The sequence below is a fragment of the Phoca vitulina genome, unplaced genomic scaffold, assembly GCF_004348235.1.
Source record: "Phoca vitulina isolate PV1807 unplaced genomic scaffold, GSC_HSeal_1.0 scaffold49, whole genome shotgun sequence".
Lineage (NCBI taxonomy): Eukaryota > Metazoa > Chordata > Mammalia > Carnivora > Phocidae > Phoca > Phoca vitulina.
Window position 1 is genome coordinate 12,421,067 of NW_022589752.1, and position 15,935 is coordinate 12,437,001.

The 15,935-nt window shown below is 33.5% G+C and overlaps 1 protein-coding gene across 2 annotated transcripts in view; it reads left to right on the forward strand.

Annotated features, from left to right (window-relative positions):
* Nucleotides 1-15,935, forward strand: part of LRRK2 (leucine rich repeat kinase 2) — a 140,198-nt gene that overhangs the window by 60,031 nt on the left and 64,232 nt on the right. For both annotated transcript variants that reach the window (XM_032432646.1, XM_032432647.1), the window contains 8 exons: nt 3,672-3,790; nt 4,199-4,268; nt 4,777-4,994; nt 7,304-7,554; nt 7,832-7,980; nt 11,194-11,287; nt 13,522-13,708; nt 14,844-15,025. In XM_032432646.1, coding sequence (XP_032288537.1) covers nt 3,672-3,790; nt 4,199-4,268; nt 4,777-4,994; nt 7,304-7,554; nt 7,832-7,980; nt 11,194-11,287; nt 13,522-13,708; nt 14,844-15,025 — 1,270 coding nt within the window. The remainder of the gene's footprint in view (nt 1-3,671; nt 3,791-4,198; nt 4,269-4,776; nt 4,995-7,303; nt 7,555-7,831; nt 7,981-11,193; nt 11,288-13,521; nt 13,709-14,843; nt 15,026-15,935) is intronic.

A 15,935-nucleotide genomic window follows, 5' to 3' on the forward strand; every position in this document is an offset into this window, starting at 1 on the left:
AAATGGCTATCCTGGATTTCTTGATCCTTTCACAATGATCTCCAAGAAATTAAATAAAATTTTCCAAAAAATACAAAATTTAAGACCTGCCTGGAAAATACAGCCCACAGATAATATTATCTGACACTTTGCATAACTTCAGAGATACATATTTGAATGACACGGGGGCTCCCAGGTTAAAAGACAGTTGCAGTACACTTTTACAATCACACAGCCCCCCCATCAACAGAGCACAATTTCTGCTAGGCCTAAAAATGCTTAAATTCTTGACACTGGTAATCCATTGTGTCTTTCCTTTTGTTTCCTCTTTAGCTCAAGTTTATTAATTTTATTGATCTTTTCAAAGAATCAGATTTTTGTTTCATTGATTTTTCTCTGTTGTTTGTCCATTTTCTTTTTCACTGATTTTTGCATTAATCTTTATTTCCTTTATTTTACTTATTTTGATTTTATTTGGCTCTTCTTTTTATAGATTCTTAATGTAAAAGCTTAGAATACTGATTTTTAGACCTTTTTTATTTTATAGTATAAACGTTTAAGACCAATACAAATTCTTTTGGGCACCCCTTTAGCTGCATCCCACGAGTTTTGTATGTTCTGTTTACATTCAGTTTTGAAAATTTTCTAATATCCTTTGTGATTTTTTTATTTTTTTTGACTCATGGGTTATTTAGAAGAGTGTTGTTTTGTTTTCAATTTGGAAATTTTTCCAAACACCTTTTTCTGGTTGATTTCAAATTAACTCTGTTGAGCTCAGGGAACCTACTCTAATGATTTCTAGTCTTTTAAACTTAAACTCGCTTTAAAACTTGCTTTGTGGATTGCTGTATGGTCTATGTTGGTGAATGTTCTTTGATTAACTTAAAAGAATATGTATTCAGAGCACTCACCATAGAACATACCCTCCCCAATGTCTATCACCCAGCCGCCTGGTGAGCGCTGTGAATTGTGTAAGACTGATGAATCACAGACCTGTACCTCTGAAACAAATAATACATTATATGTTAAAAAAAAAAAAAAAGAAGAAGAAGAAGATAGTAGGAAGGGAAAAATGAAGGAGGGGGGAATCGGAGAGGGAGAGGAACCATGAGAGACTATGGACTCTGAGAAACAAACAGAGGGTTCTAGAGGGGAGGGGGGTGGAGGGATGGGTTAGCCTGGTGATGGGTATTAAAGAGGGCACATACTGCATGGAGCACTGGGTGTTATACGCAAACAATGAATCATGGAACACTACATCAAAAACTAATGATGTAATGTATGGTGATTAACATAACATAATAAAATAAAATTAAAAAAGAATATGTATTCAGCAATTGTTGGGTCAATTAGGTCAAATTGGTAGTATTTTTTAGGTCTTCTATATCTTTACTACTTTTTTTCTCTGCCTGTTGTATTTGACAAAGAAATGTTGAAACTGTAGTCATGGATTTGTTAATTCTCCTTTTATCTGTTTATGCTTTGTGTATTGTGGAGCTCTGTTACTAGGTGCACAAACATAAAGGATTATAATTTTTTTGTGTGACTTAATCCCTTTATATTCATCCAGGTAGTATCATTTCTTTCCTCTTAAAGAACTCCTTTTTACATTTCTTACAGTGCAAATCTGTTGGAAACCCCTATGCAAATTACTCGAGCTCTTTTTTCATGACTTTGCCCCAGAACTCCCAGCTAAATTAGTCTCCATGAATGTTGATCTCCATCTCTTCGTCTCAAGAAAGCCGTTGAGATTTGTTTAAATTCCTCCTCCCTGTGCCTATGACCCTTAGGTTGTCTTTAGGCAGGAAGCCAGGGTGATCATAAGGCTTACATAATTTGTTTCCCTTCTTTCAGGGAGTACACCATCCTGAACTGTCTGTTGCCCAATGTTTGAAACCAGTTGTTTAAAATATTTCATCCAAGTTTCTAGTTGTTTGTGGGGAGAGATTAGGTTTGGTGTTTGTAACTCCATCATGCCTGAAAGAAGAATTCTCTTTAAGTATTTTGTTCTATGGATTTATTTACTTATTTGAGAGAGACAGGGAGAGAGAGAAAGAGAGCATGAGCGGGAGGGGCAGAGAGCCAGGGAGCGAGAATCTCAAGCAGACTCCAAGCTTAGTGTGGAGCCCAACACAGGGCTTGATCTCACAACCCTGAGATCACAACCTGAGCTGAAACCAAGACTCGACACTCCACCAACTGTGCCACCCTGGCAACCCTTTAAGTATTTTTAAATAAAGAAAAACATTAGAAATACTGACATAAAAATAATTATAAAATGCCTTTGTTGCTTCTATAAACAATATGCTAACACAACATACACAAACATAAAGTAGGATAATTATGAAAATGTAATAGTTATAAGATATAAAAATGTAATTAAACTGTGAAGTCTATTTTATTAAGATGCTTAAGCATAAATTAATTAAAATTATAGGATAAATTAAATTTAAATAGGAAGTATTTGTATCAATTTTAAGATTTATATAGAATATTATAAAGTTGATTTTTAGATATGTAGATTTTATAATTTGTTTTGACACTTAAAATTAATTCTTTGTGCTTGTAAGATAGAGAGTGGTAGAATTTATAATCTCATAATTTTGCAGTAATGTCTCCAAATTTTTTATCCTTAATAATATAATTTATTTATTGATCCTTATTTTCTTTAAATCCATAATTTTAAAAGTAGTTCTTTTCTCTCTCAAGAGGGTAATGCCAACTAAACTCATTGTTTCATTTTAATGTCATTCCATAAATGAAACCACATAATATGAAATTTAGAGAGGTTCTCAAGATTGCTGAATGTGAAATAATTTACTGTGATTCCAATATTTAAACAAAAATTTTCTAAGAGTAAATCAAAGAAACAGAAAAAAATGGCATTGATCAGATCTTTTTAAAAAGATTTTATTTATTTATTTGATAGAGAGCGAGTGAGCATGAATGGGGGGAGGGACAAAGGGAGAGGGAAAAAGCAGACTCCCTGCTGAGCAGGGAGCCTGACATGAGGCTTGATGCAGGGCTCAATCCCAGGACCCCGGGATCATGACCAGAGCCGAAGGCAGATGCTTAACTGATTGAGCCGCCCAGGCACCCCAGATTTGTGTATAAACTTTCTTTGTTTCCTGTACACACATGTATTTATTATAATATGTAACTATTTTTTTTTTTTTTAAAGATTTTATTTATTTATTTGAGACAGAATGAGAGAGAGAGAGAGAGCACATGAGAGGGGGGAGGGTCAGAGGGAGAAGCAGGCTCCCTGCCGAGCAGGGAGCCCGATGCGGAACTCGATCCAGGGACTCCAGGATCATGACCTGAGCCGAAGGCAGTCGCTTAACCAACTGAGCCACCCAGGCGCCCCTGTAACTATTTTTTTACTTGGCTTTTTCCTACTGTACTATGAGCTCATGAGGCATGGATTTTTTTTCCTGCTTATCTTTATTCAGCACTTACTCAGTACTAGTCTAGGATAGCCATTCAAAAACTATTTGTGAAGAAAAATGTAGCTGAATTTTGAAAGTGAAAAGCCAACATAGTTTATTATTTCTATTTTAAAGATGTTACAGTGGGAATTGAGCAATTTCCATCAATGAATATGTGTTTAACCTTTTATGATTTTACTATGAGGCTAGCATCTTATGATTGAGTCAACATTTACTTGCCTTTATTTTATCGTTTAAAAATAGGAAGTGAAGGCTCATTTCTTGTGAAAAGAAAATCCAATTCAATTAGCGTAGGAGAATTTTACCGAGATCGTACCTTGCAGCGTTGCTCACCAAATTTGCAAAGGCATTCCAACTCATTGGTAAGTGAAATTGTGATTATGTTGGGTGTTTTGTTACTTATAGTCTCTTGATAACTGAAATTATGTGCCAAAGCTAGGAGCTACTGGTGCAGAAATTCCCTAGTATATGAAAACTTTATATATAGAATATGTATATATTTATACATATAAACCATTCTAAATATACATTTTTTTGAGCATGTTTGGGTCATATGTGTACTAAGTATACTTCAAAATGATTTTATCTTTTTTTTTTCTCCTTTTTAAAGCTTCATATATATGGAGCCCAGCCTAGGTCTCTGTCTTATGGTGTTGGTCCCCAGTGTACTTTAACTAGAAATCTTACAGTGATTCTTAAGGAATAGGAAATGTTCTCTTTGCTCCAAAAAATGATAGGGATTTTATTATACTTGTCTATTTTTTTAATAGGAACCCATTTTCGATCATGAAGATTTACTGAGGCGAAAAAGAAAAATACTGTCTTCAGATGACTCACTCAGTAAGTATTTTAAAGTAATCATAAATAAATAGATATTTTGAGCAGAATACAGTACTTTGTTAATAACAATTTCCTCTGTTCAAATTTTCTGGGTGTTAATTTCATCTTACATAACCTTCAAATTATATGTACCTAATAATACCACACATTATAGAAAAATGAAATACAATTATAGATTTAAAATTTTACCTTTTATGATGTTATGAAAGACTGACTCTTTTATCCTTTCTACTATTTTTCTGAAATGTAAATAATACCATCACCAATGCCATTCTTCATCCCCTTCTCCAGGTCTATTGTTTTTTTATATTACTTCTACCACTTGATTAAATATTTATTATTTATTGTCCATCTCTGCCACTGGAATGTAAGCTCTGTAGTTTGGTTTCCTACTGGATCTCCAGTGCCTTGAAGGGAGCCTGACACTAGTCGGTGATCAGTAAATATTTACCAAGTGAACTTAGATTACTTGCTTATATTTCCATTGTGTGTTTGTTTTTGATAAAAGGGTCATCAAAACTTCAATCCCATATGAGGCATTCAGACAGCACTTCTTCCCTGGCTTCTGAGAGAGAATATATTACATCATTAGACCTTTCAGCAAATGAACTAAGAGATATTGATGCCCTAAGCCAGAGATGCTGTATCAGTGGTCATTTGGAGCATCTTGAAAAGCTGGAGCTTCACCAGAATGCACTCACGAGCTTTCCACAACAACTGTGTGAAGTAAATTTAATTTATCCTTTTAACTCTCAGGATATTTGAAGAGCTGTTGCATTTCTATCTTTGGTTAAATCTTTAAAAAGAAGGATCTACTTCTGCATCATTGGACGGTAGTTCCCCCTTTCTTGGGGTTTCCACAGTGGTATCTTAGTGTGTATGGTGTTCACCATCTTTGAGGAATGGTGATGTGGTAAAAAGGAATCCTGGGTTCTGTCCTGATGATACATGGTACATGGTAGGATGTATCGAGGCTGCATGTTAATCATGCCTTCAATTATTGAATTCTAGGGAGACAACTTCAACTGTTTAAAGAGGTAGACTAGAATTAGGTCTGGTTTGGTGGCGCCGGCTCTGGCGCAGCCCCCAACTGTTTAACAAGAAGTATGTGTTCCTCTGGCTGCTGTAAGCCTTCATTTCCTCATCTGCAAAATACAGAGGCTCAACTAAACTATCCATGAGGCATTTATTGAGTTTTAAAATTATATGCAACTTAAAAGTTGATTTTTTTATGCTCAAAGTTCCTATTTTCAAAAATTAAAGTATAAAATGATCTGCTGATAGAGTAGTCCTCAGAATATTGACTTTGTTCATCATTTTAATGTACGATGGATCAGAAGTCAAAGAATATATCCTGACAAATTAAAAACATTTTAATACAAATATTTAAATTATTAAACTAAATTCTTAGACTGAGCTGCAAAGTTTGATGAAGGATCATACTTTATAAAAAACTAGTTTATTGCAAATGCATTTTTTCTTTTTTCTCACCTATAAAATTTACAATACTTTTGAGAATTTTTAAAGCAATATTGCATGTTTTTAAGTACATTTAAGTGGTGTCTTTCCCTTAAAGTTTGTGTATTTGGAGAGAGAGAGAGAGAAGAAGTGTGATCATTTTGTAACCCCAGTGTCTAAAATGCGTTCTCTCTCTCCTTCTCCTCCTCTCTTGGCCTGACTAAATCCTCCCAAGTCACAAGGGTCTCAGTTTAAATGTCATTTCCTTACCTTTTCTTTCCTTCTCCTCTTCTTGCCTCCAGACCAGGTTGGCTACCAGCCTGATTAATGTTTCTAATGGCTTCCATGTTTTTCCCCCAATGCTTATAAATTTTGATCTAAGGTATATTGTCTTTACTAATTGTTAACTTCTTGAGAACAGGAGCTGTTTCAGGCTTGTTCATGTCTATTCTTAGTGCCAAGTAAGGTCTAAAATACAGAAGAGCTCAATAGATGATTATTGAATTAATTTATGATGGAAGTAATGACTGACACTTGGTAGACCTTCAATAAATATTTGTTAAACAGTAAATAAAAGAAAACTAGAATTTAGCCTAGCTAAAACAAAGAGAATTCGATAAGAGCATGATAGGGTGAGATACATTAGGGTATTCAAAGACCAGACCAGCTCAGAACCTTCTCTTAAGGAAATTTTAAATTGGCACCAATAGATGGCACTTTTTAAATTACTGCTTGTAGCTGTCTCTACCAGAAAATTTCTCCGTTAAAACTTGGGAATAAATAATTTAAAAATATTTCCTTCTGAATAATCAGGTAGGATCTGAAACAGTGGCAGATATTTTGAAACAACTTCTGGAACAAATCCATTAATAAGCTTTATAATCACGTCAAACTCTTTAGAATTTCTGTGAGGATAAATATATTGATATATAAAGAAGAGCATAGAGAAGAGGTTGTTTTGATATTTTAGGCTTTGACAATAATCCATACCACAGATTTAAAAAACTGACATATAAATGGAAGGTTTCCTATTACCATGGTAAAATTAGAAATTGCTTAAAAATGGAGGTTAGAAATTTGAAACAAAAAGTTTCATGACAAAGAAGAGGTTCTAAAATGAAACATATATACAATGACTACTTTTATGGTTAAATATTATTTATATTAAAATGTATAACAATTTCTAAAAGCTGGTATTTAAAAAATGTATTCCCAGGATTATTTTGTACTGTTTATTCATTAAATAATTCAAATATTTATTGAGGCTTATTCTGTTTCCACCTCACTCTTGGCAGGAATAATTTACCAAAAAACTAAATTAAACTCTTAACCTTATTTTTGTGAATTGCTTTTTACACTTTAACTGTTACATTTTCCTGGTTTTTACCCATTTAATAGCAGCGATGGTTGGACCGATCATTATACTAAAGTTCTCTTGTGGATTGTGTTTCCAATTTTTTGGAAAATTCTTAATGGTTCTAATTACCAGAGGTATGGAAGGCAGAAATATTAGCTAATTTTAAGTTTTTCAGATGGTTTTCAGATGGTTAGAGAATTTTAAAATACTGTCTTTCCAGACCCTGAAGTGTTTGACACATTTGGATTTGCACAGTAATAAATTTACATCATTTCCCTCTTACTTGTTGAAAATGAATTGTATTGCCAACCTCGATGTCTCTCGAAACGACATCAGCCCTTCAGTGGTTTTGGATCCTGCAGTGAAGTGCCCAACCTTGAAACAGTTTAACTTGTCATATAATCAGCTGTCTTCTTTTCCTGAGAACCTTGGCGATGTGGTAGAGAAATTGGAACAGCTCATTTTAGAAGGGTAAGAAAGGAGTTCATAATTAAATACAAAAGGATTGCCTTACATTGAAGTTTTGTAAGATTGATAAAATATGTTGACATTATTTCTGTAGTAACGGGTTTTAAACAATAATATGATAAAAGATTGAGGGAATTCATATTATAGCTTCTGTCAATTTTCACAATTAATTTTAAAATTAATAAATCTGCTTTGATGCTCTTCTTTGAAGGCAAATTGTTTTTTTCTTCAAAGCATATAATTTATGAAATTTAATCCTCATTTTGTTTCTTATGACTAGAAATAAAATACCAGAAATATGTTCCCCCTTAAGCCTGAAAGAACTGAAGATTTTAAACCTTAGTAAAAACCACATTACATCGCTATCAGAAGACTTCCTTGAGGCATGTCCTAAAGTGGAGAGTTTCAGTGCCAGAATGAATTATCTTGGTAAGTGTTCTGTATGAGTCTCCTCCTAACCAGTCTTTTTGAGTATTATAGGATGAGTCATAAATGGACATGTTAGGTGGGGATATAAAGGTGGCATTTCAATTTAAATTTAATGGAGGAGTTTCAGAGATAAAGTGTACAGGTCAGTGATTTAAAAAAATGAGTTATCAAGCCGTGAAGACATGAAGGAAGTTTAAATGTGTATTGCTAAGTGAAAGAAACCAATCTGAAAAGACTACATACTATATGGTTCCAACTATATGACATTTTGGAAAAGACAAAACTCTGGGGACAGTGAAACAGTCAGTGATTGTCAGGAGTTTGGAGGGAGGGAGAGAGGAATGGGGAGGTGAGTGGGATTTTTAGGACAATGAAACTATTCTGAATGATACTGTAATGTGGATACCTGTCATTATACATTTGTCAAAACCCAGAGAATGTACAGCACAGAGTGAGCTCTATTGTAAATGATGAATTTTAGTTAATAATAATATATCAATATTGGCTCATCAATTACAGCGAATACACCAAGCTTATGCAGGTTATTAACAATAAGGATAAAAATGTGTGTGTGTGGGAGGAATGGTGGTGAGGAGAGAAGGGGTTTATAGGAATTCTCTGTACTTTCTGCTCAATTTTTCTGTACACCTAAAGGTACTCTAAAAATAGTTTATTTTTTAAATACTAAAAAATTAAAATTTTTAATACTGAAAAAATTTTCGATATTCGATATTCGATATCGAACTTTGATAAAAATTTTAATACTTAAAAAATTATAATAGGTTGCTCATAGGCTAAAATGACAGTTCTCTGGACTCCAAATAGTCATACTACGGTTCGTTGTAGTCTGTGAAACTAAAATGCATATGGCCGCATGACCTGGTTGAAGCAGGAATACTGAGTTTCCTACTGAAGTTTGCTCAGTTTTTTGGATTATAAGTATAGTTACTATTATTATTTATTGTGGAAATAAAATTAACCAGTTAACAGTTTTCAAATTAGTATGGTTAATGTTTTTCATTGAGCACTTGCTCTGTGCAGAATATTATAGTAATACATAATATGATCATCACTTTTATTAAAAGTCGGGAAATAGTCCATGTTCTCTTAGCATGTGAGATAACAGGGAATTATGTTTATTTGTAGTCTACCTGAACATTCTAATATTAAGGGACAAAATACTTTTATGGGAATAAATGGGAACTCCCCATATTTTATCTTCCTTAAGAAGATAAGGGAGGCCACATGCACCTTGCCACCCATGTGACTATTCTATATTGACTCTGTAAAATAATTTTTTAAAAAGATTTTATCCATTTATTTGTTAAAAAGAGAGAGAGAGAGAGAGTGCACACAAGCAGGGGGAGCGGCAGGCAGAGGGAGAAGCAGACTCCCCACTGAGCAGGGAGCCCAATGTGGGGCTTCATCCCAGGACTCCGGGATCATGACCCAAGCCAAACGCAGATGCTTAACTGACTGAGCCACCCAGGCATTCCAGTAAAATAATTTTTAATACTGCTTAAAAGCAGAATAAAATTTGACTTGTTCTAAAATATTTTCTTCTGACAGAACTTTCAGAAGCTAGTAATGATAAAAGCTATGCTAATTTGCATGATACTTTCCTCCTTTCTCCTTTCCTCCAGGCCTCTTGAATATTGACCATGTTCCTACCATGAATCTGAAAACGGGGATAGAGTGATTCCCTCCTAGTGAGCAAAGCAAACCCAGTCTCTGTCCTTAAAGAATAAGTGGTTAGGTTCAGAAGATAGGCATTCAGTAACTAAGCTAAATACCATGAGGACAAGTTGAGGATGCTACAAGGGTACGTCAGGGGGATCTCATCCAGACTGCGGAGGCAGAGAAGTGTCTCTGTATCTGTGACATTTAAGTTAGATCTGGAAAGAGGAGCATCCCAAGGACCCTGAGGCTTGGTTAATGTCATCTCAGCTGAATCTCACAAAAATCCTATAGGGTAGGACAGGTATGATCTCTGCTTGGCTGAGGAAAAGGAAGAGAATTTTTGTGTGATGTATTCAGGGGCATAGAATTAATTAACTGGTTGTTGTGAAAGCGCTAATACAACTAAGTTCAAAAATCCGTTTGCTTTGCACTACACAACTGTAATAGTTTTAGAAGTGGTCTTGTATTTGGAAAGACGCTTTAGGGAAGTGATAGCTGAGTGGGACCACTAAGCCATTAAAATAATCCCATGTGAAATGCAGTTTTGGTTCTTTGAATTCATGAGTCTTTTCCATATATCATCTAAACCTCTTAATTTTTAAGTGGAGAATTATTTATTTTGCCACAAATACTTTTCAGATATAGGCGAAAAATAATAGCATGTTCCTTTCTGCCTCTCAGGAAAACAGCTTCTAGCAGCGTCTTGGAACACTTTGACCCTTGAAGATTTTCTAGAGAAAGCATAACTCATATTTTTAACCTTGAAAATGCTAAGAAATAATTTCTCAAGCCACTTTCATAGAACCATAGATTTTTAGATCTCTAAAGAATTGCAGAGTTCATCTGGTCTAGCTGCACTATTTTACGGATGAAAAACAGGCTGAATGATTTGCTCACTTTCCAAAACTGTGTTCCACAGAATTTTATTGCCTGGAGGTACTTCATACTATATTTCCTTCTTGGAAGTTCATAAAGTATATGAGAATATTGAGAACTCTGAGATATTTCACTTCATTTTATTTAATGTTTCCCCAATCTCTTAAGATCAAAGAATGCTTTTATTAAGCAACATCCATTATTATCCCATAGAACACTCTTTACTAGGTGGTACTATAAAGAATTTTTATCTTTACATTATATTGTGTATTAGTATTCAAAGTGTTTTGTTATACTTATGAGTAATATGAATTAATCCATAATGTATGTACACATAATGATAATACCACACATAACTTGGAATGAATATTCTAATAATTTTTACTTTGTACAGATGTTGGACAGATGAATTTATGTTTGGACAGTTGTTTAGCTTTCAGATGAAAATATGCTTATAAGTATGCTGCATTGTTTTTATGTTTAGTAAAAGGAGTAAGGGAGTTACCTTATTTTAAAAGTAGAATTTTTTATTGTCAGCATGTGAATAGAAATTAAATTAAGTGACAGGTCATTGATAGCTGTTCTTATTGTCAAATCTAAGGGAAATCTAGTTAAAATGATTAAAATGTCCCTCATCTCACTTTTATTTTCTTTTAGCTGTTATGCCTTTTTTGCCTTCTTCTCTGACAAGCCTAAAATTATCTCAAAACAGCTTTACATGTGTTCCAGAAGCAATTTTAAATCTTCCACAGTAAGTTTTTTATTTTAATTTTAAAACCACATGAGCTGGAACAAAACCTTTAGAAACACAGTTTTGACTTAGGCATATTAATTGATTTATAATTTGTAATTGATTTCTAAAGCTACTCAGTTTAATGTTCTTAAACCTATGAATGTTAGAATTTTACTAGGCAAAAGACCCAAGTTGTTACTTGGACTTTTTAACTTTTATATTAATATAGGGTACTATTGTGTTGAGACAATTTAAGGTTAATTAACTGTTGCGCTATTACAAACAATTGAGATTACAGTAGCTATCACTTTTAACTTTTTTTTTATTTAATTTTTTTATTAACATATAATGTATTATATGTTTCAGGGGCACAGGTCTGTGATTCGTCAGTCTTACACAATTCACGGCGCTCACCATATCACTTTAACTTTTAAATTTTACTTGCTCTCAGAGGTTGATATGCTCCTAGGATATTACTAACTTTGAAATTATATTTATGTTTGAGTGACATTTTTGGTGGAGATTAGGACAATTTATATAGCTCTAGGTATTTGGGGATATTTCTGGTTAATTTCATTAAAAATGAAAGCTTCCTGTTAACTATAAATTTAGGCATTAATTAAATTTCAAATGTGTCATCTTAAATACTATTCTAATTGGGCTATACATTATAAGCCAAATCTATAAGTGTATCTGTGCAAATATATGCATATATAGGCAAATAGTGCTTAGTTATACTCTAGCCATAGAAGATGTCAGACAGACATATAATAGTTAATTTCAGTCTAGCTTTAGAATGCATCAGACACTGTTTTATCCGCTCAATGGTGGATCATTGTCTTTAATCTTCCTAATAAAACTATTATTATCTCCACTTTATAATGAGAACATTATTTTATTAAAGGGATGAAGTAATTTGCCTAAATCACAGTTCTTAAACACTGGCGACTCAATTTTATACTCTCAACTCGTGCATATAGGCACCTCTAGAATACAGGTGGTCCTATGTTTTAGACATAATGTATTCCTGAAAATGTGTTTGAAAGTCAAATATTTAAAGAAGTTGATTAGGGAGACATGCCATAAAGAAGTTTGCTTCCCAGGTAACTAAAAATATTATTTAGTTCTTAATTACTCTATACTTTTAGACAACATCTTCAGGCATACGTTTCTAGCATTTTGTATGTATTTCTTCAAATGTATTCTTTTGTTTCACAAAAGAATATGTAGTTGGCCAGCTTAAGTCCCCATTGAGGCTAACAGAGACTTCTTTTGAACAATCTGTTGGTTCTTGGCTTTATCTAAGTTGTATTGCTTGTTAGATATACACATCTTGTCTCTAATACAGTCCAATTAATTTTCTTATTTTTATGCATCTTTATGAGATACATAGGGCAAAATCCAGTGTCATTTTAAAATGAGAGCAAAAATGTTATGCAGACCTGAACTTTGGTCTAGCCAGCTGTACAACTGTGTGAGCTTAGTTAGAATTAATTCATTATGGTTCAAAAATGCTGGATGAAAGGGGTCAACATATAATTGTAAAAGTTCAGAGAACCTTTACGTAGTCAAATACATCACACTGATTGTCTTTATTCTTTCTACACACGTACGCTTATGACATGTGTTTTTCTGTTGTTTCCTGCAAACTTTGGATAGCATATTCCTGAGAGCAACTAATTTGCATTGAGAGCCTCCTGTATGCAAGACATCATGTTCAGTGTTGAGATATTTATCACGCTGAGACAAGCTGGTAAAAGGTTATGCCCATGCACATTATTAATTAGCTCTAGGGCACAGCCTCTGAAGAATCCTTCCAGTAATGAGGAAAATGAAAAGAGAAGTGGGGGAGCTACATATTTGTAACTCTTGAATAGAAGGCATATTTATAAATCTTGTGTAGAAATGACCATTTTTGCATTTGTTCATTATGATTTCTCATGTATCATAAACATTGGTAAACACTTGGTCTTTCTCTCATTCTGACTTTTTTTATGTTTCTGAAGTAAGGAAATTAGGCTTCAATTTTGTTTTTAATAGTCCTTATTCATTTAAATGTTGTTCCTAGTGAGACATGCTTTTTTTCTAGCCCATATCTATCCATATATACACAAAAACATACATGCATACTTAAATATAAATAATGTTAGTTTTAAAGTTGTCTCTCACTCTGGTGAAAATTTCTTGTGATGTTATTTCATGTATTTTGGAAGCACTCATTTGGTTTTTATCATGACATTGTATTGTTCTAGCTTGCGATCCTTAGATATGAGCAGCAATGAAATTGAGTATCTGCCGAGTCCTGCACACTGGAAATCTTTGAACTTAAGGGAACTCTTGTTCAGTTTTAATCAGATCAGCATCTTGGACTTGAGCGAAAAAGCGTATGTGTGGTCAAGAGTAGAGAAACTACATCTTTCTCATAATAAACTGAAAGAGGTAAGAGGTTATCTTATTTGTTTAAAATGATTGCCAATTTAAGAATGTGCGTTTGTGATTTGAAAATATCACAAATTATCATTTTGAAAATCTGTCATTTGATATTTCTTACCTTTGAATAAGATCTAATCCTACCCTGAAGTAAATGGGCATATTAGCATAGATTACCTTCCTTCAAAATCACTTTGTGCTCTATTTTTAAGAATTACATGAATATACGTATTTAATCATGAATGTGTGTAATGTATTAAGTGTTTTACTTTATCACTAAATCTCTGATCTGTTGACAGACCCGCAGATGATCTACATTTCTCAAGTTGTCGCGGATCCATCTGTATACAGCATGTGTTTTTCAGCTGACTTTCCCTCCCATTTTCTTAAATTTCTGCATTCCTCCATCATGCCGCCCTTTAGCCCAGTGGATCAGCCTTTTTGGATTCGCTCCCTTGCCTCTGTTATAAATCTAAAACTGATTATTCATTCATCTCAGAAAAAAATACAATTTTGCCAACTTCAGGTTTTTTGCCTATGAAAGCCAAAAAGAATTAAGTGTATGAAACTGTGAAGTTCAGAATAACTGTGGATGGTTTTTGGTACCTGATTTTTTTGCCAGCAAATTTATGCTTTTCTATTGTAAAAGTAATGCATATCGCTTAATAATTTGGAACAGGAAAAATACCCTCCTATTACGGTGCCACCGAAAGCATAAACATTTAGTTGTATTTTAAGAACATTAAGTTGCATGTAAGTTTATGACTAGATCTTTATAGCTTTAGTGAAGAACATAGTGTAAAGGAACAGACTGAAGCCACTGGTGATTGGATTTAGATAAATATAAAGAACTTCTTTACTTTTAATATTGTGAGGAGATAAATACGCTACCAAGGGAGAATAGATTTTTTAAGATTATAAATAAATGACTTGGATTGTTTTGGGTAATTCCTTTATACTTATGCCTTTAAATATTTATATTGGAAACTATGATAAGCCTTTGGAAAGTTTTAGAACTCTGCTGAAAGGTTATACAATTTGCTGAGAGGCTCTGTGAGCCTTTCTTTTTTCCTAGGAAACATCTTGTTTCTTGGCCGCACACATTTCTTCCTTCCTACCAACAATCCTTTTTTATTTCATTAAGATTCCTTCTGAAATTGGCTGTCTTGAAAACCTGACCTCCCTTGATGTCAGTTACAATTTGGAGCTGAGATCCTTTCCTAATGAAATGGGGAAGTTAAGCAAAATATGGGATCTTCCTTTGGATGAACTACGGCTTAATTTTGATTTTAAACATATAGGATGTAAAGCAAAAGACATCATAAGGTTAGATAATTTTATTTCCATTTTTTAAATTAACTTCATTTCAGATTTTTTCTGTGACTTTGATGGGTATGTAGTTACAATTTAGGAAATAATGTATAGTACTGTTTAATGGTGATATGCTGTGTGTCATTTTCCTTTTATTTAATAAATGGGTTTATATGTTGCCTCTACAGAGCTTTTCATTTTCTCTTAGCCATGCTACTGTTGAGAGAGTGGCTTCTCCTCCTGATCATGCTGGTCATAGAAACGGACTGTAAAAGGCAATTATTATGTGGTCTCTTGTTACAAATATACATTCTAAAGAGTATAATAACAGTATAATAGAGTATAATAACTTCTCAAGCTGCATTTCATATAGCAAATAGTTATCATATGTCTATTATATATTAAGCATTATAGATACTTAAATGATATAAAATTACTAACTTTGATTTTGCCTATAAGGGTGAGTAACCTCCTGACCCTGATCATTTTTGAAACCACCAAAACTTCCCAGGTATCACTGTTTCTGGTCTTTACACTTGATGTATTTCAAATACCTTTGGTAATGGACTTTATCTTACTCTCTGTTACCTTTTGAGCATGTCAGTTTTATTGGTCCCTACTCAAAAACTGTTTATTCCTATTTCTACAAAACTACTCCTATCTATATTTATCTTGCAGGTTTCAGCTCAATTATCACCTCTCAATGTATCCCTGACTTGACTATAATATCCAACAAGGCAGGGATCATGGCTATGTTCCTTCGCAGTTTGATTCTTGGCACCTAACATAGAGCCTGGCATATAATTGATAATTATTGAATTACCAGTGAACTACATACTTACCTAATTCTCTTCAGCTTAAATTTTCTTAAATTACATTTAACTTTTCGTCTCTTTTTATGAGGAAAGATTTGGTTTTCTGTCCC